This window comes from Anas acuta, chromosome 10 (genome assembly GCF_963932015.1).
Source record: "Anas acuta chromosome 10, bAnaAcu1.1, whole genome shotgun sequence".
Lineage (NCBI taxonomy): Eukaryota > Metazoa > Chordata > Aves > Anseriformes > Anatidae > Anas > Anas acuta.
In genome coordinates, this window is record NC_088988.1 from 6,641,821 (window position 1) to 6,667,239 (window position 25,419).

Sequence of the window (25,419 nt, forward strand, 5' to 3'; positions counted from 1 at the left end):
CTCCTGGGAGGGGGTTGTTGCTGGAAGCTGTAAATGAGCTCTTGGCAGAAAGATTATATGATAGATATTCAGTAAAGACGTCTCCCTCTGTTTTTCTAACCTGAAGGAATTTCTTTCATACCTGGTTATTTCTCTCTACCAGTTTATTTGATATATTTGTCACTGTTAACAGTTTCTAGAATTTCTGAGCAGATTTTTTTTCAATAAGCTGAAGAACAATTCTTTGAAATTTGTGTTTGTTGACATCGTCAGCTAGAAAACAAGTGTAACATCACCATCTCTTTGATGTCACTTGAACAAGGAGAACTGAAAATTCATTTCTTTATAGAACTAATTTTTGAAAAGTTGGAAATGACTGGCAAGCCCAGTCATAAGAGACATATCTCCTTTAATTCACAGCAGTGTTTTCAGAAACGAGGAACATGCAGGGTACAGTGGTCTATATCCATGGATATGATATTCTGCTGTAAGTGAAAAAACAATGCAGTCTAGCTAAGCTTAGCTGTGATAGGAGATACATGATAGCTAACAATTTAAATGTGCACTGCACACTTATGTGCACTCATTAATGTGCACTGCACATTAAGTGCACAATTTAAATGTGCACTCCAATTCCTGTCTAGCTGTCATATCAGAATAAAACATGTCAGACCACATTGCAGTCATAAAACTTTTTAGCAATATCAGAAGTAACAACTTAATGGAGATGAAGTTCAGAAGACTGAAGTCAGAGGAAAGTAGAGCAGAATCACAGCACTAGAACACTTACTGATTTTGCAAAACTGAAGAAGCTTTTTGTCTCCCCAGTAACCATGTTAGATGAACCTGTAAAAGATGAGTACATAGACACACAAGTTAATACATGCTGACAAGCAGACCATTTATTATAGGTAGAATTGTTTCTATTCCAAGAAACTGTTTCCATTTGCAAGAAAAAAAAATTCTCCTCAGGTTGACAAGGGATTAGTAGATGTCCTTTTACTTTGAGAATAAATAACAAAGAGGCCAAGGGACAGAACCCTACAAGTTAATAGATATTGTGGGATGACAAAAACATAAACTATTAAATCTTTCAAAAGCAAGAACCGTTTCAGTGCTACTAGGCATTCTGACACCAAATCTCTTCTATATCTATTCATTTATTTCCAGTAAAATGCCATTAGTCTCAGACCAATATATAGCACTGGTCACCACACGGATGTCCTGTCTTTCATTAACAGATACAGTTATCTATCAAAGGCCTGACTACCATGTGTGAATATACATATATCGTACATTTTAACCTGCTAACAAATACAATGGCAATTCACTGGCAGTGATTTCATTATAAACAGGCAGCTTGTACAGTCCAAGCAGATATTTGAGACACAACATATTCTTTGTTACGACCACTAGATGAAAGTCCAGGGAAGCAGGTATGCTTATCAGTGATGCCATTGCATTTTCCACTAGAATACGGATGTGTTCTTCATTTGCAGAACTGAGCGATCCCTTCAGCTGTCTCCTACATACAGAAGCTTGGCTGACTGTGGTTCCATCATCAACAAACAACATGGCAACCTGGCAGAACTGCAGGGACAACACGTTTACTGGGTATGTGGAGCACTCAATGTACATGATTAGAAATTTGTGAACAGAAACCTGGGCTTGAATTCCTCAAAGTCATGTTGAATAGAAACAATAGGTTTCCTCCTGAAAGCTTCCACTAAGTTCTCCTCCCACAAAGAACTATGTTAAGAGTTTTCTTGGCCACAGAGCAATTCCTATGATGTGAGATCCAAGTTTGCTCCTACATTTCTCTTCCATAATCTAACATTTGATTATGAATGAATGAAACATACATTCATTTTCATGTTGGATTTATATTTTTATAGACTTTCTTTGTATTAGCTGTTGTTTCTCAATAATTTAGTCCATGCTTATCTTCACTAAAATCCTTTATTGGAAATGGCTGAATTGATAAATTATCACATGGTAGCCACCTAGATACACGTCCAGTTTTGGAAAGGGTGATTTTAAGAGATTTTAAGCACAGCAAAGTTTTAGTTTTGAAATACCTGTTTGCTTAGTTTTGAAGTACCTGTCTGTTTCCACTCACCATATAAAATGTAAGTCCCAAGTGGTTTAAGAAGACTGAGGCCTTTCCCAGTGTTTTCTCCACACAGACAATCCAAAACGATATCTACTCCTTCTGTTGAGATTCTAAAAAGCAAGAAAGAAATCTCACTTTGCAATAGGAGACATTGCCATCATTCTGAGGAATGAAGAAGTTTGACAGGAAGTCTGTGAACTCTACTACCTTGGGGGGCCCCTTTGAAAAATTTCTTTGTTATGCCCAGTTAGATAACCCAGTATTTTGACAGATACAAGATGCAAGGAAAAACATTCTCTCTAATCTATCTGACAAGCAAAACAAAAAAGACATTTTTTTTTCCTAAGATCTTCTTATTAATTCCAATGTTTGCCACCTTTATCAACATCAGTATCTAAAAGACAGACTTGACAACAAAGTATCTGAAAACATGTAAATGGAAACAGAAGCACTCAGGACTTCAGAAGGCAACAGGATGATTCTAATCTGAATGCAAACAAACAAAATCTAAGGATGTGAAATCAAAACAGACATCACATGCTGTGATATCAGTCCCTGGCAGAAGGCAAAAACACATGCAGATGGAATCATACCAGAGAATTCCCCTAAAACCTGGATAACTTACAGATCTGCTGAAAACTTCTTACTCTGAATTGAGTACTCTTCTTATCCTGAATTGAGTACTGACTCTGAGCTACTACATATGCAGATTAGATGCAGTGAAGTAGTCTTCTGTTAGCATATGTATTCTTTTTTACTGTATTTAGTTTGCTGACAGCAGACATCCAAGCATGAACATGGACAAACAAAGTTTATGTTGCTTATAAAGAAATACGGAGATGCTTGCTATTTTGTCTCCTGTAGTGCAGATCTAGACAGTTTTATAGTATCTTTATTTTACTTCAGCTCCTGAACTCAAAAATGTGATCTCTTCCCAAAAATATGATTAACCCAGTGTTTTTCATAGTATTATGCCAGTTGCTATGGGGAATATATATTTTGCCAGATACTAGTTGCGGGGGGAGGGAGAGATTACCTTTTTATTTCTTGCACATAGTCTGCATTTCTGTCAAACAGGTGAGTTACTGAGTCTTTGATTGCTTCATGTTTGAAAGATGAAGCTGTTCCGAAAACAGTAACATTGGGAATAGTCGAGCAGAGCTGAGCAACAGCTTGACCCTGCAAGCATATCAGTATGTTAGTTCACTGACATGGAAATTGGTTGACAGACTTTGCAGTTACCAATTCACTCGTGACACGGCAAAATCCATCACCAAATATGTTCAAGCACTTCCCAAACTAATTTCTTACCAGTGCAAAGCAATTCAGTCATAGGAAAAATACACTTAAATCAAAAGGATATGCTGAAGACAAAGTAAGTGCAGGGATAAAATTAAATTAATCTATCAAAATTGCATTAGAAAAGAGTTTTCCTTGTTCTTTTAACAAAAGCAGCGTAATTCAAGGGAAATGATATTAATTTACAAGGAACACCAAAAATGATAACTGAAAGAGCACATCAGAAATATTTCTTGCTTTCTCCTTTGCATTTTCCCCAAGGACTCATCAGTAACATCAGCACCTCATACCTCAGCTGCTTCCACATGCAATTCTAACCTCTGTTCACAGGAAGGCCTCACAGCACCTTATTCCACAACAAAATTTCTGGCAGATAATGTAAAAATACTTGATTCAGCTTTTCAGTCTAAAAACACTTAGATACAGCTTTTATTCTTTGGGTTTTTGTGGTCATAATACAGCAGGTCTAGTCAAGTCAGTCCCAGTGCACCATATACTGTTTCTCAGTGATCACATTTTCTTATAGTTGCAGTAGGAGAGAGCAATTTGGTGTGACAAATACTGCATAGTAGAGCAAATCTGTTTTACCTCGTATTAATAACAAAAATTACTATTGATGATTCAGAATGCAGGAATAGCCATGAGTCACACTAACAGGTTCATTTAGGCCAATGCCCCATCTTCAAAAGTAATCCATTAGTGAAGGGGAGCAAATGGCCTAAAGCATGAACAGGGAAGTAGTTCTCCTAGTACATATACTCTCAGCTTCCCCAGCGTCCACATTGTGAGCCTGTTCTTTTCTATCCTGAGCTTGTAATAAGTTCCTGCAGTATATAACATGTACATTTAATGTCATGTTTTTAATTTCTGGGCTTTGAAACAGAACTGTTCCTTTCTAATGCCAAGAAGAAAATTACAATACTGAAAAAGAGAAGTCTTCTTGCTCCATGACAGGCAGGCCTGACTTCCTCCCATCTACACAAACATATATGCATCCATTGACACACACGGGTATCACATTGCTATAACTACCCCTAAATTAGAGCAACTGGAACAAGAGCAGAAGCTTGTCAGGCTAGAAAAGAAGCACACAAAGTATTTGTATCAAAAACAAATTTTTGCTCTGCTTCGTACAGGTGTTCTCCCAAACTCATGCAGGTGTCCCTTAGAATTCCAACTGATGTGGGTCAAATTCTGATGGAAGCATATTTGCAGGGCTAGGCACGGAGTCAGAGAAAGGATTCTGTCTTCATGGCACACTCTTCCAGCCTGTGGTTTTCACAAGAGACAGATAACACTGAGATGCCTCTCTCTTCCTCAAAGCGAAAGTCCATTATCAATTGTAATCTTGCAAGCCCTCTGCATGCAGACAGATATCTGATGGAACCCAACAAGAGCAGTGTGCTCCTGTGAGCTTGCTGGATCCAAGCTGCTCAAGACCCTTCGCAGATTGCCACATGGCCTCTGCGGCAACCTCCCAGTAGATGGAAGACTGCATCTGGGCAAAAATCCAGCAAGGTCAATCAGATGCCATGCCAGTGTCTAAAAAGGATTTGGGGCACTGCAGGATTTGTGCCTTCAAATGTCTGTACTTGGCCTCTCCAGCTTCAGTCCCCAGAAAAATTTAACTTCTAAATTATAACCTGTAACTTCACGAGGCTGAGAGAAGGGAAGTACTGCTTTAAACACTGAGTCATCTGGATTTCAAAAAAGATCCTAACAGGTCATTTCTTCCACCTTTTTTATTATTATTATTATTTTACTCTTAGTACACTAACAAACAGAATATAGACCTCTGGTAGCCAAATTCTGCCTCTCATTGCAACCACATTATTCCACTGGAGCTACTGTTTACATGGATATGCTCAGAAGCAAGAAATGGCACAGTGATTCTGAAAATAATGTCTGACTAAATTTAGCAGATTCTTACTTATATTTACAGCTAAAAGATTGTCATTTGTAAACTGTATGCATGACCAGTAAAATCATCCATGGATAAACACATTTCAGTTCATTCCAACCAGAAACCCTGATTATTAGTATGTAAATACCAGTAATCAGTGCTTGGCTTTCATTTACAGTAGAATAATTGGATAATCCTGCATACCCTGGGGGTCTTGGCATCTTCCCATATAATGCTGAATGTAATTGCTAGTGACAGTCATCTAAGTTGAACATCTCAAGAGGACAGCAGTATTATTTTTATATGGTGGCATCCAGGAGTTTCAAATTGGTTTCCTACTGGGTTAGTCAGTAAACAGCTGAACAGCAAGGCACAGTTCTGGGATCTTGGGCAGGTACCAAGAGACAAAGAGAAGGGAGCAAGAGGAGGGATGCGCTGTAATTCTTCCTTTACAAGTGAGAAATGGAAATAGCACAGCAAATTGAACAACATGTCCAGTGGCTCAGAGAAACTTACAGCAGGACCCAGATCTGAATGTTGATTTGTAGCACGATAATCCAATACCAAACATAAATGACCTTTTCTTTTTAAAATCATCCATTATTTTCTTGGATTGGAATCCTTAATCTATTAGAAATCATAGGCAAATCTCTTCCTGCGGGGCCTCATCTCGCAAGATATAATATCTTCTAGGAGCAGAAAAGGTTTCACTCTTCTCATGCTTCATTTCTCTATTACTTATCGTCTTAGTCTAAAGCCTCCAAAAATATTGTAACATAAAATTGCAAGAAAAAATAATCTGACTTTTGTATCTCTCCTTTTCTCAGCCATTTTCACTAGCAATCCCCTTCTCATTTTCTGTCTCTTCCAGAAAACCACTACCCACAGTAATTTAGATAAATCAGTATTTTATAATGTATGCTAGTGGAGTGAAATTCTGACATTATTGATCTATTCTCTAATTAGTTTTCTGCATTTTCAATCTAACTCAGGAAGACAAGGGATAATTAATGTATCCTGAATCAAAAACAGTTCATGTTTAAAAGGTCAAATATTAGAGCAGAAAACGTGTTGTTTTTCATCCTGCAGAAGATGATTAACATTTAACTAAATGACTCTCAAATAAATAGGAGAAATGCACAAAAAAAAAACAACACCTATTTTCTTCTTGACTCAAACTGGCTAGTTCACCCCCCACAGAGACAAGATTATCTAAAACCCCAGGTCAGAATACTTTCTGGGGATATTTAAAGCCTAAAACTGATTCATATGACCAGTATTTTTATAATTGGATGAACAAGATCACTGAAGTATTTTGAGGCAATTCCATGAAACATTCTTCTACAGCTTTCTGAAGATCTTAACCTGACACTGGTTTGTACTTATTTTAGTGCAAAGTGGTCCTAATATTTGTATTTCAAAAATCTAGGAATAAAGGCTGGTATTGGGCTTAGAATGCCTTCCTCCCCAAAGCAGGAGAACTGAACTCAACCTATGAACTCAAACGTTTCACTAATTTCTGTGGAATTCGACTAAGCTCCAAAAAAGCACTGTGGCTATGCAACTCGCTCTTAAATCTCTTTTCTAATCCCTCAAGTCATTTAGCTACTTTTGGATTAGTACCTTTTGTTTAAAGGGCTATACACATTAGTTGTAAGTACTTAGGGTCCCAGTGCTCACAATGCCCATGGTTCACAAATGAAATATGCACACGGAGTTCTGCAGCTGGAAGGAGGAACAGTCCTTTCCCAGGGCCATGGAGGAGCAGGTGAGATCTCCATGCTGACTCCAGTCCCGCTGCACACTCTCACCCTGACCTCAGGGACACACAAGTACTGTCCTCTCCTTTGGATTCCTAAAAACTGCTTTGTGGTAGAAAAATAAAAGAAGGTTTTCTGTCTCCTCCCTGCCCCGACAAAACCACATCATCTCTGTTACCCTTCAGCTTTCACCCAGACAGAGAAGCAGGCACCATGCTATCAGAAATAGTATATGAATTCCAAAACCTTCTGAGTGGGTGTCTAAATAGAAAGGCATTGTTTAAAACACAAAAAATAAAGCTTTTCACACATCTGATTTTTTACACATGATGTAAATTTCCACATCTAAATACTACCTAGATGCTTCCTGCACCTGGGAAAATTCATAAATGGAAAAAAAAAATTCTCACTTGAACACTTAACTTTACTTTTAATAGGATTTAGCAGTCTTTGAATAAACCGATTGATTGCTTCACTGAAGTGATAGACATGGTTACAAAATATTTCCTTAAAATTGAATTAATCTGCTTTAACATCTATCAGTACACACACACAGACACACACACACTTATGCTGCTTATCATGCAGAACTCCACACAGTGTGTCCTCAAAGAGACGCATAACTTGCATTGCAGCGTTCTGTGGAAATGAAGCATGTCTCCTAACATTGGATTTGACATGGGAGTCTTGCATCTCTCTAGCTTTGAAGTCTGTTTGATTGATTTCTTTTCAAGGGATCCTGTCTCTTTATAAAGCCAGTATGTTTACCCTAATCCAAACATGTAATTATTATAGAATCTATTATAAATGGATACACTGCTATCTGTTTTAGTTCCAATAGAAAGATTGAACTTTCTTTGCATTCCTTTGCTATAAAACACGACTTTAAACCTGCAGGATTGGAAACTTCTCTTATTGAGATAATCACATAAAAGAAGGGAAAAATAGATTAAAAAATAAAAATTAAACATTGTTCTGTTACTTAAACAATTCAAAAGTAAAAACTATATACGTCCTGTACATTGAAAAGTCAATATGAAAAGCATGAACAGAAGAAAACTTACTAATCTAATCATCATATTAATACTAACTTAACACTGGTTGAAGTATAAATAAAACTGTAAGTTACTGACTTTCTGAAAGGGTCTAACCTAAAGGCACAGCCCAGACATAGGTCTGGTGGCCCAGCTGCATACTGACTGACAGCACTCACAGTTCAGTATTCTTTCATGAAAGCACCATTTCTGCTCATTATATTTTGCTGTTGTAAACACTGAGCCCAACCTCATAGCAAAAGAGAACAAACCATCTAAAAGATACCACTCAGCAAAATGGCATCTGTGAGAACCAATAGCATCACTAAGAAATGATTGTTTCCAGGTATATTTGTGCAGCCCAGAGGTGCTACAGTATTTTCAAAAATAATTCATACTTATTCTTGCACAAGAAACCTGTCTGGCACTGAATGTGAGCAGAATGCATGCTTCCAAAGTGCTTTGATGCCACATAACCGTATTTGAAGGTGGTACAAAGTACACAAGCGTAGTAAGAAAACTGCAAGAGAAGACATCTACTGGCATCAAGGAAAATGTTTCTGTGGTGTTTGGAGAAGTCAGCTGCACTTCCTGAAGGTGTTATTTTTCCAATTATAGCAAAGGAAATTGGAAACCAAACACTCAGGTGAACATTGCAGAGTGGACAAGCTGAACAAGCATTAGGGCAGCATCTGTTACACTCAGTGCACCACAGTAAGTTTTGGAGGAGAGGGAATGGGAAAGAGTCACCGCGAAATAACGACCTCTTTTTACTCTCAGACTCTCTTATTTTCTGCTACTATCACCAGGGGATGTTTTTTCCTCCCTCCCTTGAAAAATGTGAAGTTGGGGTGCAACCAAGCCTTGCAGCTGGATCTTCATCTGGTATAAAGCCGCTGCACTTAAGGGGAGCTACGAGAGTGTACGGCAGCCAAGATTCTTGCCCAGAGCACATAAACTCTATCCTAAAAGCTGAACAGCCAAGGAAGAGCTAAGCACTGCCTGTGTGTGACATGACTCAGCAGGGGACTCAGGGAAAGGACATGTCCTCTGGGGAGTGCAGGGCTGTGAGAGGCAAAAAGAAAGGCCTTCAGGGACTGCAGGCTGCTTTGGTCAGGGAAATTGCTTTTTGTGTATGACTCACCAAGCTTTTGTGTTTGATTAACAGATTATGCTCTGAGGCAGTGTCTGGAAATAGACTCAGGCATGGCACTGGGACTTTCCCGGGCTGCTGAGGGAGCACATCCATGCTTTAGAGGCATTCACATGGCACAGTGCAGCACAATGTAGAGGTGCCCTGTCTGGCTTTAAACGAGATAGCTTGGATACTGAATGCAGCCTAGCCTTGGTTACACACAGCTCTGTGTGAGCTGATTTATTCTCTTTCTTGTCTGAAGGAGATGAAATAGGAGAAAAGCACTTAGGGTGTATTCATCAAATGCAGAGTGGCTATGAACTGCTAATATGAAAATAGCAAGTGCAGTCCTGGGAAGTATTAGGTAAAGGTTTTAGCAGATCGGAAAGTGGTAATGCCATTGTACAGTATGCTGGCCAGGACCATCAGAAGAGTGGAGTAAATCCCAATTATGCACATTCAAGAAGAACTGACTCAAACACAAGTCATGAGTGCTACTTAATGTACTCCTACCTGCTATGTGCAGACAGACCTAAGTTCAATCAGCCCATACAATGTTTAAAAGGATCAGGGATGCTGAGAGACCTATTTTAGAAGACAAGACTGGCTTTCATATTGGCCTACTGCTGCTTTGCAGCCAACCAGCTCAAAGCCCAGGAAATAAGTATGTGTCTGCATGGACCAACAGGATGACCAACGAAACAGACATTGCAGCTTTTGGAAAAGGAGTATGAACAAGCAAGCCTGCTTTCAACCTGAAAAATATCAGCCAAGGAAATATTTGATTCTGGGCATCCCAGGTCAAGGGAGGTGATTGTCCCGCTCTACTCTGCGCTGGTGCGGCCTCACCTCGAGTACTGTGTGCAGTTCTGGGCACCACGGTATAAAAAGGACATGAAACTGTTGGAGAGTGTCCAGAGGAGGGCTACGAAGATGGTGAAAGGCCTGGAGGGGAAGACGTACGAGGAACGGCTGAGGGCACTGGGCCTGTTCAGCCTGGAGAAGAGGAGGCTGAGGGGAGACCTCATCGCAGTCTACAACTTCCTCGTAAGGGGGTGTCGAGAGGCAGGAGACCTTTTCTCCATTAACACCAGTGACAGGACCCGCGGGAACGGGGTTAAGCTGAGGCAGGGGAAGTTTAGGCTTGACATCAGGAGGGGGTTCTTCACAGAGAGGGTGGTTGCACACTGGAACAGGCTCCCCAGGGAAGTGGTCACTGCACCGAGCCTGACTGAATTTAAGAAGAGATTGGACTGTGCACTTAGCCACATGGTCTGAACTTTTGGGTAGACCTGTGTGGTGTCAAGAGTTGGACTTGATGATCCTTAAGGGTCCCTTCCAACTCAGGATATTCTATGATTCTATGATTCTATGATTCTATCTTTCTAACCACGTACAAATATACATACTACCAAAGAGATCTGAAGGAACTGTCCCAAGATGAGAGAAAAGCTAATTAAAAAAAAAGGGACAACAAAAGATAACACAGATACATTATCTGGCTACAAATCAAGTCTGGAAATTGAGAAAGACTTATCCACAAGCAAGACAGAGGAGAGACAATTTGAAGGGATAAATGCAGAGCTATATTTTTAAAGAAGAAATCTAATAATCTAATAATTCTTTTGAAGGGGTTCCTGTGATAGCATGTGACCACATTTACTAAGGAGTGCCAGTTCTTTGTCAGATAAATATCACTACTTTGGTGATTCAGTTTGGAACACATCCTCAAATATTTGCAATTTATGAGGGTAGAAGCAATAAAAATGAGGGTTCCTGCCAAGCAGTAACCAATCCTGCCAGGATGACCTAAATCTGTTGCCAAGTCAGATTTATTCTTCAAATTCAAACATGAGAGCTTTTATCTGTAACTTACTCGCACCTCCTCTGCTGCTGAGCATGAAAGGGAAGGTCAGATCAGAGCTTCAGGACAGCAGTCGATACTTCTGTCTTTAACGCAGCTTAGTTCTAGCATCTGTGAGACTGAAATGCTAAAGAACTGGCTAATAATTCTGCCTTGCATCTGAGAGGTTAAGTGATGAGTTTGAGGTGTTCACACGGTTTTGATAAATGAACAAAGTTTTGTGTTCCAAATAGCCAGAACAAGCAGTATATAAAAAAACAAACAAATAAGCAAATGGGCATAATGGCAGTCTCTAACAGATCTAAATCCCTGAAAGAATTCACTTTCCAGGTAGATGTCATAGATTGTATTTATTATAGCTAGAAGTGATGATCATAAGGGTGTTGGGTTTTTTTTGCTTCATTTTGATTTTTAATACAGCAGTCCTGTATTTATACTAATTCAATTAGTCCAGGATGCAGTTCACAAGTTTATGTAGTTGTTCTTAAAATTACTAATGTAATCTCATACAAGCCTGTGCTGTGGCTTGCACTGACTTACACAGTCTTCATTTTAGAGAACTAATTGCTTCATATAGCAGATCAGTCCCAGTGGGGTGCATGCTAATGCTCAGTTTTCTCAGCCTATTTTCCTCAGATGCCACTTGGCTTCACTCTAAAAAAAGACAATTGAGTGTATTTGTGAAGGGAGCTATTCTACTATAGTCTGATGGTCATTTCAAACATTAATTACAGAGTTTTACAGTTAAGATAAGCTAGTTTCTCAACTGGATGTATACAAGAACATATAGCTTACTGTAGAAAAAACTCCTCATATTTTTGAGTATTAATTTCTATGTGAGTATAACTGGAAGTTTTTGAAGTTCAGTGTTAGCTGACCTTCTCCATATTTTAGAAATCAGTTCAGAAGGGCACTTACACTAGCTTTAAGCATTTAAATTCTATACATACAATACAATTATATCTCTTGTTAACTATCGAATTTCCCTACTAATCAATATAATGGTCTGCTTAAACAGAAGTGTTAAGTATCCTGCCAGGCAGAGGCCTGAAAGACAGCATATGACCAGCCTTGTCCTTGTTAGATCTTGATCCGTAACATTAGAGCAATGATAACAGAATGATTTGCAAGATTTCTCATTTACATCTGATCAGACATGAGCCTATACCACACTTTCCTAGAAGGCCCCTAAAATTTCTACTTCACTGCCCTGGCTGGCAGCTGAGAGTCAGCCTCTCTTAACCTCCCCTACCTCAAGAGGGAAAAAGAGGAAAAACAAACAAACCCCCCAAAGCAGCCCCCATTGCAAACAATCAAAGTCAACAAACTGACCCTAGGAAACAAAAGCAAACACAATCTCTCCTTTCAAGCCTCCTTTCTAAGCACTGCAGCGGGGTCTTTCTCTTTAGACAAGTTACAGTGGATGGCTACATCATGCATTGCCAGAGGCAGAGCTTGTGACTGTCCACATTTCTTCTCCTAGTTCACAGAGGCAAGGCGCTTCCCTACAACTATACACGTTTCCTGCCATGAGCAGAGAAGATCATATGATGCCCTGACCTTTTAGATGAGCAGGAGGCAGGGAGGGTATTGATCTGGTATATGGAACAGGATTCAAGTCTCTGTAACTGAAAAAAAGAGGCATGTGCGAGTTGTTTGGTTTTTTTTCAGTATCAGTTATCTTGGAGTGTTATTTTTTTTTTTTTCTCTGCATCATCTTCTGATGTCCCCTGGAACATTTGGAAATAGGTACACTGCCTTATTGAAAGCATCCTGTCAGATATTAAATGATACCATCCCATACAAAACATACCCCAGGCACAGATGTGAAGGCAATTGCTTTAGTTTCCTCACTACATCTACATCCAGAAATACATCTACAACCAGAAATATGGCACATAAATAAACTGAGGCAATACATAAGTAAAGGTTGTTGAGAATTTTCCCCGATTCAGTTTTTTTTTTTTTAAATCGCTGCAGAATTCTCCTAAAGAGGACTGGAGAGCCAGAACAAAGAAGCTCACAAATATTTTTGAAGCAACAAGTTCTTCTTTGTAAACTGCATGAAATGGCTAAAATAATGATCTTGTATAACGAGAAGGAACAATTACAAACTTCTAGTCCCACAGGGAGCCTATTGTCTCATTAAAGTATTCTGGAATTTCTATGGCATTTAGAAACAAACTGGACAGGTTTTCCACTTGCTGAAAATGTTAATGGGCCTTGTATCTATTAAAGCAACGGCACAAAAAAAATCTCTTCACATAGTGAAGTTTGTGTTGAAAACTGAATTCAGGTTTTCTGTTTTATTAGCAAAGCACTTTGTGAAAATAATTTGTTCGATGGAGGTTGTTACATTTTTCAAGGGATTAATGGACAGAGTATTAGAGAGGTTTAAGGAGGAATACAGACGTGTCTCTGAAATCTTTGTCTAGTTAGTACAAGAGGGAAAAAAATAATCTCCAGAGTGAGAGCTTACCTGTAAGACCTATCAAGCATTGGGAAAAGCATTTCCTTTCCAGTTCCAGTAACACCTGCTCCCTTACAAAGAAAAGACTTACAAAGAACAGCCTTACTCAGAACAGACTGCACAAGGTACTCTTCCCCCATGCCACGGGGATCAGCACCCTGTCTTGCAGGCTAGTCAGCCCCAGCTCCATCTTACGTGCAGTCCTCCCAGATCACACACAGACCTACACCAGCTATTGCCCAGTTTCTTCCCAGGACTGCTGGACTTTCCTCTGGAAACACTGTTTTATTTAATTACTTAACAGGGAAAAAATATGTTTTTCCTGTTTTCTGCTGGCAGCCAGACACAACCTGTCCCTCCCTTCAGCTGCTCTGAGAGGAGGCAGCCACAGCAGAGGACTAGTGGAAAGATGCTCATTGGGTGTCTGTGACAGCAAGGGAGCAGCAGTACCTTACAGAACAACCGGGCAGAGGGTTGGACACTAGTGAGGAAGACTGTGTGAGTTGATAGTGTTAACAGTGCTTAAATAAGAGGAGAAGGAAATAATTAAAGGTGAGCAATGTTAGAAAAAGGGAGAGAAAGGAAGAAAAAGGAAGAGAGAAAGAAGGTTAGCAAGAACATTTTATCTCTCACAGGGACAAGGAGTTCATTTTCTCTGAAGACGTGCATATGCACAGGGTGTCTTGCTAACTCCATACACTCAGCCTGGGTCCATATAGTGTCAGCTGGGCTGACAACCCTTCAGGTAAACGCAAAGTCTTAGAATATCCTGAATGTGTGGCCTCATGTTGCTTTAACAGTCCTGAATTCCACATGAAAAGATTTAATATTACAGAACAATAAAGTCAGCCATAATGCTGTAGGTTGTACTGTGCCGAACCATAATAAGATTATAAATTCCATTCAGTTACAGAAGTATTCCAAGAGGACCATTTACTGCAAGTAGGATTATTGTTAGCTAAAAACATTTCAATGTAGGGAACTGGTGAATTTTTTTCTTTGATAACAGCTTTTATTTATATGAGAACCTGAAGAAGGTCAAAGGGCAACAGAATTAGGCTAAGGTGTTTGGGCTGCCTACCCAGCTTTCAGTAGACAACAGAATATTAATTTATCATACATAAGGCATAACAGAAAAACAGAAGAGGTGCTCCGATTTAGAAGGCTGAGATCTGCTAATGTTCTCGGTCATAAAATCGGGTCTTATGGAAGAGGACTGTGCAATTTCAAGTGGTAAACATACTCCCCTGTTGGTATCTTAATATTTTGTACCAGCTTACATATTTTCCAAAAGAGAGATTTTTTTTTCCCAAAGAGATAGTTCAAGCAACTGGTAACACTAAGTGCTCGCTTATGGTTTCTTTGTGTGGCCTGGTATTCCACCCAATTCATCCAGCTGTTGCTTCGCCCATGCAATGCAATGCCTCTTTACTGATGATCCAACCCATGGCATGCAGCAGCCACCACTGACTCAAATTCTGTATTTGTATGCTATTTTCCTCAGCTTTGGGATGATAGTATTTTTCACTGCTTTCAATCCCTCCGCAACAAAGGAAAAAAACTACACTGCCATTCACAGGGGAAAACATCACACATGCACACAGCATCTGCAGGAGTATTCCAACAGGGCTATGTACTGCAAAGAGGATTATGGTTACCTACAAATACCTTATGCAGGGAGCTGATTTATTTAATCCTTTCATTATAGCCCTTCTTTCACAAAGAACAAGTACAAGGTGCATAAACTTAGGGATACAAAAGTTTGAAGTAACACTTACTTCTCAATCTTTAACTAACTTCTAAAGTGTTTTGGAGGTATTTTTATGTAGAGTCAATGGTCATAGCATTTTTATTTCACCAGAAGCTCCTGCCAACCATTTGCATCAGTGTTTTGATGGAGTTCCTGCTCATCACAACCCCTCATATAGGCGTATCTGGTATCAAACCAAACCAAAAGCAGTATCTGGCTCTTTTCAGTCACGGGATGACAGGAAAATAAGAGAAATCCAACTTACCACCCACCTCCTGCAGAGTGAACCAGCACAGACATGCCTTCTCTTAGGTTAGCAACTTCAAAGAGCATCATGTAGGCAGTTACAAAGTTCATGGGAAATGCAGCAGCTTCAGAAAAACTCATGTCATCTGGGATCTTGTAGACAAATTCTACCGGGGGTACATACTACTTCAGCCCATGCATTGTAGTTTACAAAAGCCATGACTCTGTCTCCAATCTACAATCAAGGGAGAAAACAATGTTGAGGCTATGTCTGCAACTTAAACCGTAAAAAGAAACTTGTAACATCTGCAACTTTCCTATTCAAGCCATGACAGACTGTAATGGTGATCCACATCTTTGGCAACACAGCAGTTAAGCTGCTCAGCTTTGGGCTTTTCCATTTTTTTAATTGTATTAAAAACTTGACTTTAACAACAAAGATACCAAAATTAAGGCCACATCTTTTTTCCTACGCTGCTTCTCTGATTGAGCAGTCTATCAGCATAATCAATACCAGCCATCTTTTGTCAGCAGTTCCTAAATAACAAATGGGGCTGTGAACAATCAAAACAGCATTCCCATTAATAACCAGCAAATTCTGTTTTACAGAAAGAAAGGAAAGGAAAGGAAAGGAAAGGAAAGGAAAGGAAAGGAAAGGAAAGGAAAGGAAAGGAAAGGAAAGGAAAGGAAAGGAAAGGAAAGGAAAGGAAAGAAAGGAAAGGAAAGGAAAGGAAAGGAAAGGAAAGGAAAGAAAGGAAAGGAAAGGAAAGGAAAGGAAAGGAAAGGAAAGGAAAGGAAAGGAAAGGAAAGGAAAGGAAAGGAAAGGAAAGAAAGGAAAGGAAAGGAAAGAAAAGAAAAGAAAAGAAAAGAAAAGAAAAGAAAAGAAAAGAAAAGAAAAGAAAAGAAAAGAAAAGAAAAGAAAAGAAAAGAAAAGAAAAAAAAAAGAAAAGAAAGAAAAGAAAGAAAAGAAAAGAAAAGAAAAGAAAAGAAAAGAAAAAAGAAAGAAGAGAAACATTACAGTGAGATGCATGGTATAAACAATTGCATCCAAGATAAATTTTCATTTTGTCTTCTCAGTCTTCACAATGATTTATACACACTTTTTTTCTCTGTGAATGAGAAAGGGAGGACTTGTACTCTCCTAGACAGAGCACAACATGAAAGGGTTCAGAAACCACTCACTTATAACACTATTGATATCTACTCTCTAGCTTTACCATCTTAATAACCAATTCTACCTCTACATGTCCATAATGACTGCCATTTCTACAGCCATGTGGCAGAGCAGAATTGGATTGTGCAATTTCAAATATGCCTGCCACCTTAAACATCAAAAATATAGCTCTGGTTACTAAGGTAACTGAGGTGCATTCAGGGGTACAATCAGAGTTGGAAAGCAACACTTGAATGAAGGTAGAACCTGGTCCAGCAGGGAAATCTGGGAGAGCCCAGCAAGCAGCATTTGGCCAATACATATTAAAGCCTTCACAGGCATAACTCTTATAAACTTAAGACAATGCCTTGCCCACAGCAGCTCCTACATGTATTTTATCTTGCCTTTCACACAAACAAAAATATCATCCTTTTTCATGAGAGGAGCTCTTCAGCTGAGCCACAGTATAAGCAATAAGGCAGGAATAGGACCAAACTTTAGGACTTGGTATTTTAATTGCAACTAATAGAAGCTCTCCCTCTAAAATGTACTTGCTTATCTGCCTGATACTTTCTATCTTACTTTCTACTAATACCCACTAATTCTTTGGTGATACTACGGGTTGTTCTTGATCTACATAAGCTACATTTGAGAGCAATGGAGTAAAGCCTAACATTAGTACCTTCAGACAAATGTTTATAGCACAGGCACATTTTGGTCTCCCAAGCACAAAGTGATTTCATCACTTTGGCTTTGGGATATTGTGGGTTTGCTAAATGCTAAGTGCTGCTGACATCTCTGAAGGGTTTGCTCTTTTAGAATGAAGACGCTGAAACAGAACTGTCATTCCAATTTCACTGAATGCTGCCTTCTTTTGAAACACACATTCAAATTACCAATGCATCACTGGTAACTGCTCTGTGGCTCCTTTTGATGTTAGTAAAGTTTATAAAATCTAAAGTCTGTTAAGATTAATTAGTGAATATGTTAGTATGTCCTATCCTTGCAAACAAACATAACCGATTTCCAAAAGAATGCAGAGAAGAGAGGTCTCTCCTGGTGATTCCCAAGGGACTTCTTAATAATAATAAAATCATATTTTACTACAATCTTTATACAGAGCCTAGACATCACGCCAGATTAGACCTCAGTTCCTGAGAACCATCCCAACAAATATAGATCAGACATGTTACATCTGAGCTCAGCGAAAATCAGTGTTTGCTTTTAACGGGAGAAAGAATAGGCTTTTACTCTTCCATTTCCTTAAAATAAAAAAAAAGGCTTTCTTTCAATATAAAACATGTTCTTACACATCTCTATCAAAATGGACGGCCATTCATCGTATCTTAACGCAATTATAGCTAGTGAAGACAAGAAATGGCTGGCAATATCTTGAGTGTAAGACAGCCCGAGTACAGACTAGGGGCCAATAGGACATGTTCTTATCAAATCCCCACAACTTGAACAGGATTTGAACTGGAAGGGATCTACAAAAGGAAAGAAGGTCAGAAGATATAGGGTGTAATTTTTGCCATTCCTGTCATCACTATGAACAGGGGTAACAGCATATGTCAACACGGCAACGAGCACCTGACATTCTCTTATTCTGTGTAAAATATATATATATATTTATAAAGAAACTGAGAGAACATCATTGCATCGTCCTCCTGGGACATACCCCTGCTGATGGGCTCATACGTGTGCAGAGCAGCTATTTTGAGCATCAGATCTTCTAGATGACTCAAACACTACCTTGGCTATGCAGATTATATGTAAAAAGTAAAACACCATGATTTGTTTAAATTTCAGGAAGTACACTAATGCACAAACATGTTTTATAGTCAGAACAAAGCCGTAACTTTTAAAGAGACACAGTATATTCATTCAGGTGCAACATTACTCAAACAAGCACCATATGCTGTAGCCTTATGATGCCCTTTAAAAATAGAAGGAATGTTTAAACTAAGAATGCTGATGTAGAGCAGAAAACTTGCTATGCTCCTTTCATAGAATATTCTTTTGTATGGATTGTAACTACAAAACACAGAATACGAGAGCTGAACAATTGAAGCAGTTGAGTTTTTCAAATCGTAAAGTTTTTATTCAGTTATTGTTTATCACAAAAACATTGAAAGATTATGGTTTGTTGCAAGGCAGAGACAGGGCAGGAGAGGGAAGGTGGAGAAATGTCCCAAGAGCAGCTCATTGCTGACACCCTACTGAAAAGTAAATTGGCCATTATCTTTACTCAACTGAGAAATTTTGAAGCTTTTCTAGAAAAGCAAAAACGTTACCTTTAAATACAGATATTTTAGGTAATTGCCTTCTTAAGATCAAGATACAATAAGAATTCAGAAAATGCAATTATACTTGATGAAATGGCTGATTCAGCAAATAGCTAAGATAGGGTTGACACACATTTACTCAGTTCTTTCCTAGTACAGAATTTTTTGTATCTAGTGTAAGAAAAGTGTGAGATTGGAGGGAACAGAGATGTTTAATATCAATAATGGAATAGGAAGTAAAACAGAATGTTGTTTATATGTAATACAAGACACCAAAGAGTATATAATGCCAACCACTTCTGAAAGCTTTATTATATACATGAACTATTGTCATTTATCACTACTTTGTTGAGCTAAATAGATTCTGATCCCATAATCAGGGTCCCATTCTTATCTGTGCCAAATAAATGCACACAGTTGTAAGAAAGAATGCTTATCATAGATGGGGTCTTGTTAATTCAAGATCAAAAGTTCGAACTAGAATCAGCAGTGTGTGGGCTTTGAGGAACTTTGCAACAATGACTACAAATGTGGCAAAGAAAAGAAACTAAACAAGTTAACTCAATTTCTTTTACTTTCTTAAAGCATGTCAGTCATGCTTTCCAGATCCTACACAGCCCTCCAGATATGCACACAGCACAAATAACTTTTCAGGAAGGATCTGAAGGCGGTCATATGGCTTCAGGAACTAATCAAAGCGGTCATTCTCATGGTTGGGATGCAGAAAAGAAAAATTGCCCTTTCAGATCTCAACAGGGTAGTGAAGGCTCCTGTTGCTGGCAGTTTAGAATTAGGGGCAACATTCTCAGTGAAGTGATGATTATTTAGTCTTTCCCTGAAAGCAGAGAAAATATTACCTCAAATCCTTTCACGCTATCTCCAAGAGCTTCTACGATTCCAGAGCACTCAAAGCCGGGAACAAGTGGTGTCTTAGGAGGGTTGTCAATATTCCCCTGTCGTACCATCAAGTCGATAAAATTCAAACCACTGTAAAATACAGGAAAAATTAAAATCAAGGCTACTGCCACAGATTAAAGCAGAGGGGGAAAACTTGACCCAAGTGATGTGAAAGCCAAAACAGCTCAGGGCAACATTAAAAACCTGGGTTCTACAACATACAAGTGACCCAGCAGATGTTCACATCCTTCTCATGTGGAACAAACCAACTTTACACCACTGTGGTACTGGTTTTGGGCAGAAGTACACATGCAAGGCAACAACACTTGTTATAAGTATATCCCCAGAGCTTACTGACAGGTCAGGAGTCACATGTAGAAATTCAAGGTCCATTTACAATTCAGTACAAGGAAACATCATGATTTCCATTAAATTCTATTTAAGGAAAAAAAATAAATCACACATCATAGATGCTTTGGACTAAAAACAACCTGATGAAACTGTCCTAAACTCTGAAGTGACCTCAGGAATCTCATGTTCATCTCAGGCAGGTATCCAACCTGGACGAGAACTTAATAAGTTTCAGGTAGGCTACTGTTTTATAACTCTTCCTCCTGGATCACCTTTTACAGTTTTACAATGGTTAATTTGGTCTTTGGGAGTCCTCAGTCTTGCTGCTCAGGAAGTTTACAGTTTTCCCTTGTAGTGTGAGTTTTACAAAAGTCTTGAAGCATCTTTGCTTTGTCTTTTACATGCTATCCGTTTTTAGTTAGTAAGATGCTGTGGTTTTCTAGGCAGCCAACAAAAACAAATAAGCAAAATGGAAACACACAACTAAAAGGTACCATGTTTATGCACTTTGTGCACAAACACCATACACACAGTTAAAACTTCTAACTAGCCAAGATATGCTTCAGCATTAATCTATTCTTGTAAAACACAGCCCTGTATTTATTGTTGGCTGGAACTGCTGCATGCCAACTCCCCCGAGTCCATGAAGCTATGCACTCAGCCCATCCTATTCATGTATATGATACCAGCAACTCCTCTGATACACAGTTACTGATGTGCACAAGTATTTATGAGATGGGGCTTTAGTCAGATACTAATCAAGATGCACACAGACTGAACAGAGCCAACAAACCAAAAGACAGAAGAGACACACAGCACAACATGTAGACAACACAGCATTCATGAGATGTAGGTCACTGGGGGAGGGAAAAGAAAAAAAAAAAAAAAAGGAAATGTCACCAAATGAATATTTACAATTGTGATAGAGGGTTTAAAAGTGACCTGGATCCATAATCTTTAGCTTTAAAAGCAGAATTACTGATTATTTTTTATAAAATTATTATACTCTTCCTAAAAACATTCATTCTTACAAAATAACTTTTCAGACAATATTTAGTTTTGCATCTAACTACATGGTACTAGCAATTCAGTTCTCCTCTAATTCCATTTCTTTATCCTCAATGAAAGGCAGCAATATCACATAAAAAAAAAAAAAGCAAGTTAATCTCTACAATGAATTTACAAGATTTAGTATTAAAACAGCTGTGATGTGAAGAGGGAAAAAAAGTATTATGTACCTTGTATAGTGTTTAAGTTGCATGTTTTTATTAATTTAATTACCAGCTTCTTCGTTCACTTCACCTTTAATCTCTTATAGGTCTGTGTGCTTTCACATCCCTGTTGCTCACATATATCCTTTTGGTTTCGTTCCTCTGCATTTTCAAATAGAAATGGGTAGTTTTATTTTACCAGCCAGATCTCAACAAGTTGTATCAACAACTGTAGACCTGAAAGCACAACTGGGTTGTGTGATAAAACCAACAAATTGTTTCTTTTTTCTTTGAGTAACCTGGAGGGCCCAAAAATGAATGACTAGTTTACTAATGATCTCCAAGAAACCAGACCTTATCAAATCCTTTACTGAGATTCAACCTATAGCAGACATGGGAAAAGGGAAGTTTGGCTGCACAGAGCATCACAAGCAAAAGTCTCATGACGAGTGGTGGTTCTAGACAACACAATTTATTCCTTGTATTAGTACAAACCAGCATAGTCTGCTGTGATGTGCAGTGCAACTAAGTGACTCCTGAACTTTAAGCAAGTGCGTATGCAGAGGGGGAAGTGTAAAATCAAAATGATCCAGGGAGGAAAAGCACACAGCTTCCTGCAGTTGTGTGTTTTACATCCTAAAGCAAGAGCTGTGTGTAAATTGAGATAGGGGAGGATATAAATTACCAGTGTCAGCACGTTGACACTGTTCTGCAAGAGCCTTTCTGTGACAGAGCTGGGATACTGGCATGAACTACACAGACTGATTTATCTGTCCATCTCTGGAGGCAGAGTTTATCAAAATTGAATTATCTTTGAATCTGACTTGCTAAGTCTGCAATGCTTGGCCTTAATAGTTTTGAGGATCTTGAAGATTTTTTTTGATTCTTGTGGTTTAGCTTTGTTGCATTTTTTAAATGTGGAAAGTCCTGTGGGTACAATGTTGTACCCTGGACTTCTTTCATTAGTAGATCAGCAATAGTCAGCTTGGATGCCCAGCACCTCCCACTGCAAAATACCAAACCAGAGTGTTGAGGATGGTCTGCAAGATTTGGACAGCAGTCACTTATGGTCTTTCTTATTTCATTTTAAGATTCCACTGAAATTAATTACCAACATCGATGAAATATAAAGAGAAAAGAAGAGTATTGAGTCCTACATTCTCAGAAGTAGCCTTCCTCTTGCCCCAGCAAGTAAATTGCCTGAAAATCTCATGCTTTTCATCCAGAAACAGCCACATGAACAAGGCTCCCTTTAAGAATGAAATTCATACACTGTATGCTATTCTGCTATACTTAGGATTTCTTTTATTTGCTACCAATTTTTTTAAGTGCTGCTGTCTCACAACCACCAAGTCAGAAGAGTCACTTCTGCTTCGTTCCTCATGACGCACATGTATAGCGGCAGAAGGAAGAAATAATTATAACAGAGCAAAGAAAAATAAAGGGAGGTAATTACAGAACACCACTCCCTACTCACACATCCTATCTGAAATATCTGTTTGGGTTTGTTCTAGCTATTTTTCTCATCTTCTAAACAGTATGTATGCTAGCATTTTGTAGGCTGCAGATTACGATACAAACAAATACAGCAATTTCAACTGCTCTGTCACTATCAATCAAAAATTATTTCAGGGAGTATGCAGAAGCTGTGACTCAGCTTGGACATCGATGGCTGTTCTATTTCTTAGTCACAGAATGAGGCTAACACATGACTCATCACAACCGAGACATTTTCAATTGGATCATTGATAAACCAGACCTTCAAAAGAATTAGTCAACTGGCTTAGTGCTAATAGCAACGTATCCTCCATCACCTCTATTTACAGCACCGTACTATAAAATGTATACGTATCATTTAACTGGCTTTACTGATGTATTTTATCATGCATACACACGTTCTTCTTAAAATAAAAGTTAATTTTCTCTACAAGTCAACCTGTATGAGTCAATTACAAAACTGATTCAACTAAGAACTGTTCAACCGAGCATTATTTGGCATCAATAATGACTTAAAAGGAGCTCATCTCTGACACCTTCTGCACTGTGTGCATTAACAGGTGGACACCACACTGCACTGCTGACAGATATTTCTCTCACGCAGTCTCCCGGACTGGACCACAAGTCCATCATCATCCCGATCAATCTTCTGTATTTACAGACTTAGGTCAAGAAGATCGGCAAATTGATTTTGGTTTGTTTGGAAGCAAACTTTGGTGACCCAACTACCTTTCAGCCCTACAGACATTTCGAGCTAGGACTGAAGAGCAGACCACAGAGCCTACAGGCTCCTGGGGTGTGAATGAAAGCTTCAGAAATGTACACAGTGCTGTGCAGGCTGGCAGTAACTGTGAAGTAGCTGAGTGGATCTACTGATGCTATAAACAGCACGCGTGCAACTCGCACAGCACCCTAATGATGATATTACCCTGGGAAGCAACTGTAGTTGTAACAGAGTGGAATATTTCTATTTTACAGCCAAGTGTTTTTTCACAGGTAACTTGCTATTCGTGATACATGCATGCGTACCGCTTTGCTGAACATGCAGTTCATACAGGTACTGGTATGAACTGGAGTTCACACAGGTAGTGGGCTGTCTAAAAAGGCTGACACACTCCACTGTGTCCCAAGGCTCCAAGACCTGAGGCACATCGTTGTTACAACCTATGGCTCAAACTCGCCGCCCTGTGACAGCATCACTTTTAGGGCACACTGCTCAAAATAAACCACTCAGCCTTCACTTGGCCTTTGTGCTCTGGCAGCATCATGTTTTCATGCAACAGAAGGGGACAACAGACAAGAAACCTCTGTCTTAGGTAAAATTAATTTGGTCTCTGTTACACGTCAAGTTGTGTAACAAGGCCCCAAAGTTATCTTCTGCCACTTGGAAAAAAAATATCCTGTTTTCATAAGGAACATGTGCGCTGCGAACTAGCTATCGAGGAAGAACAGCCTGCTCCAATTGTTAGGGGGAAGAAAAAAAAAAAAAAAAAGCCTTCTAGGAAAGCTCCGTTCAGGATCCCAGCAGCCTGCTAACTACGTATCGGCTGGGAGAAGAATTAAACCCCGTAAGTTGTCCTCAACACCAGCTCCGCTGTTGCACAAGCTCCGAATTAAAACTATGGTGACAGAGGCGGGATTCCCGGGAGGAAAACAAGGGGCAGCACCAACCAAGGGGCAGCACCAAACAACCATGGGGCAGCACCGAACAACCATGGGGCAGCACCAGACAAGGGAAAGCACCAAACAACCAAGGGGCAGCAGCAGTCGGGAGGGGACCAGGTGCTGAGCGCTGTCCTCCCTCCCTCCACCCACCCACCCAAACACACACACACAGACGCCGGAGGAGATGATACTGGACCAGGCTTTCACGCGGATCTTCAGCTCCCCTTCCTGCGGCTCCGGCATGGCTTTCTTGGACACGCGGAGCTTGTTGAGCCCCCCGAAGGCGGACAGCACCACGGCTCTCATCTCCTTGGTGTCCGCTGCCCGCAGGCTGCCGGCGGCGCTGCCCTCGGCGGCTTCCTTGCCGCCCTCCTTCTCGATCATCTGCTCCGTCTCCTCCGCTCGCTGCGCTCCCTCCTTGGCCATGGCGGGGCTGCGCCGCCGGCTGCTGCCTCTGCCGCCTCTGCCGCTGCTTCGCGGGGCGCGGTGCCGCCGTGTGGAATGGCCGCGGGTCCGCCCGCCCTCCGCAATGCACCGCCCGGCTGCGCAGCGCCCTCCGCCGCCTCGCCTCGGCGGCAGGGGCGGCCCCGCGGCGCCCCCACCCGCCCCGCGCCTCCGCCCCGCCGGGCCCGTGGCTTGAGGGAGCCCGCCCGCCGCCCCTCAGCCCGCGCCGGGAGGGACGCTGAGGTGGCAGGGGAGCCGCGGGTGGTGTCGTCCCCTCCCCGATTCAAAGCCCCCCCGGTGGTCTCGGATCAGGCCTGGGCATAGCCCCGACCCACCGAAAGTGTGGGGCTCTGCCTAATCGGG

The 25,419-nt window shown here is 40.1% G+C and overlaps 1 protein-coding gene across 1 annotated transcript in view; it reads right to left on the bottom strand.

Moving 5' to 3' along the window:
* Positions 1 to 25,186, bottom strand: part of VAT1L (vesicle amine transport 1 like) — a 54,949-nt gene extending 29,763 nt beyond the window's left edge. Inside the window, 8 exon segments of the mRNA XM_068693538.1 lie at positions 770 to 825; positions 2,099 to 2,202; positions 3,129 to 3,271; positions 15,120 to 15,123; positions 15,576 to 15,727; positions 15,729 to 15,788; positions 19,849 to 19,978; positions 24,809 to 25,186. Of these exon segments, the coding sequence (XP_068549639.1) occupies positions 770 to 825; positions 2,099 to 2,202; positions 3,129 to 3,271; positions 15,120 to 15,123; positions 15,576 to 15,727; positions 15,729 to 15,788; positions 19,849 to 19,978; positions 24,809 to 25,038 (879 nt within the window). The 5' untranslated portion in view covers positions 25,039 to 25,186.
* Between the last annotated feature and the right edge of the window lie 233 nt (positions 25,187 to 25,419).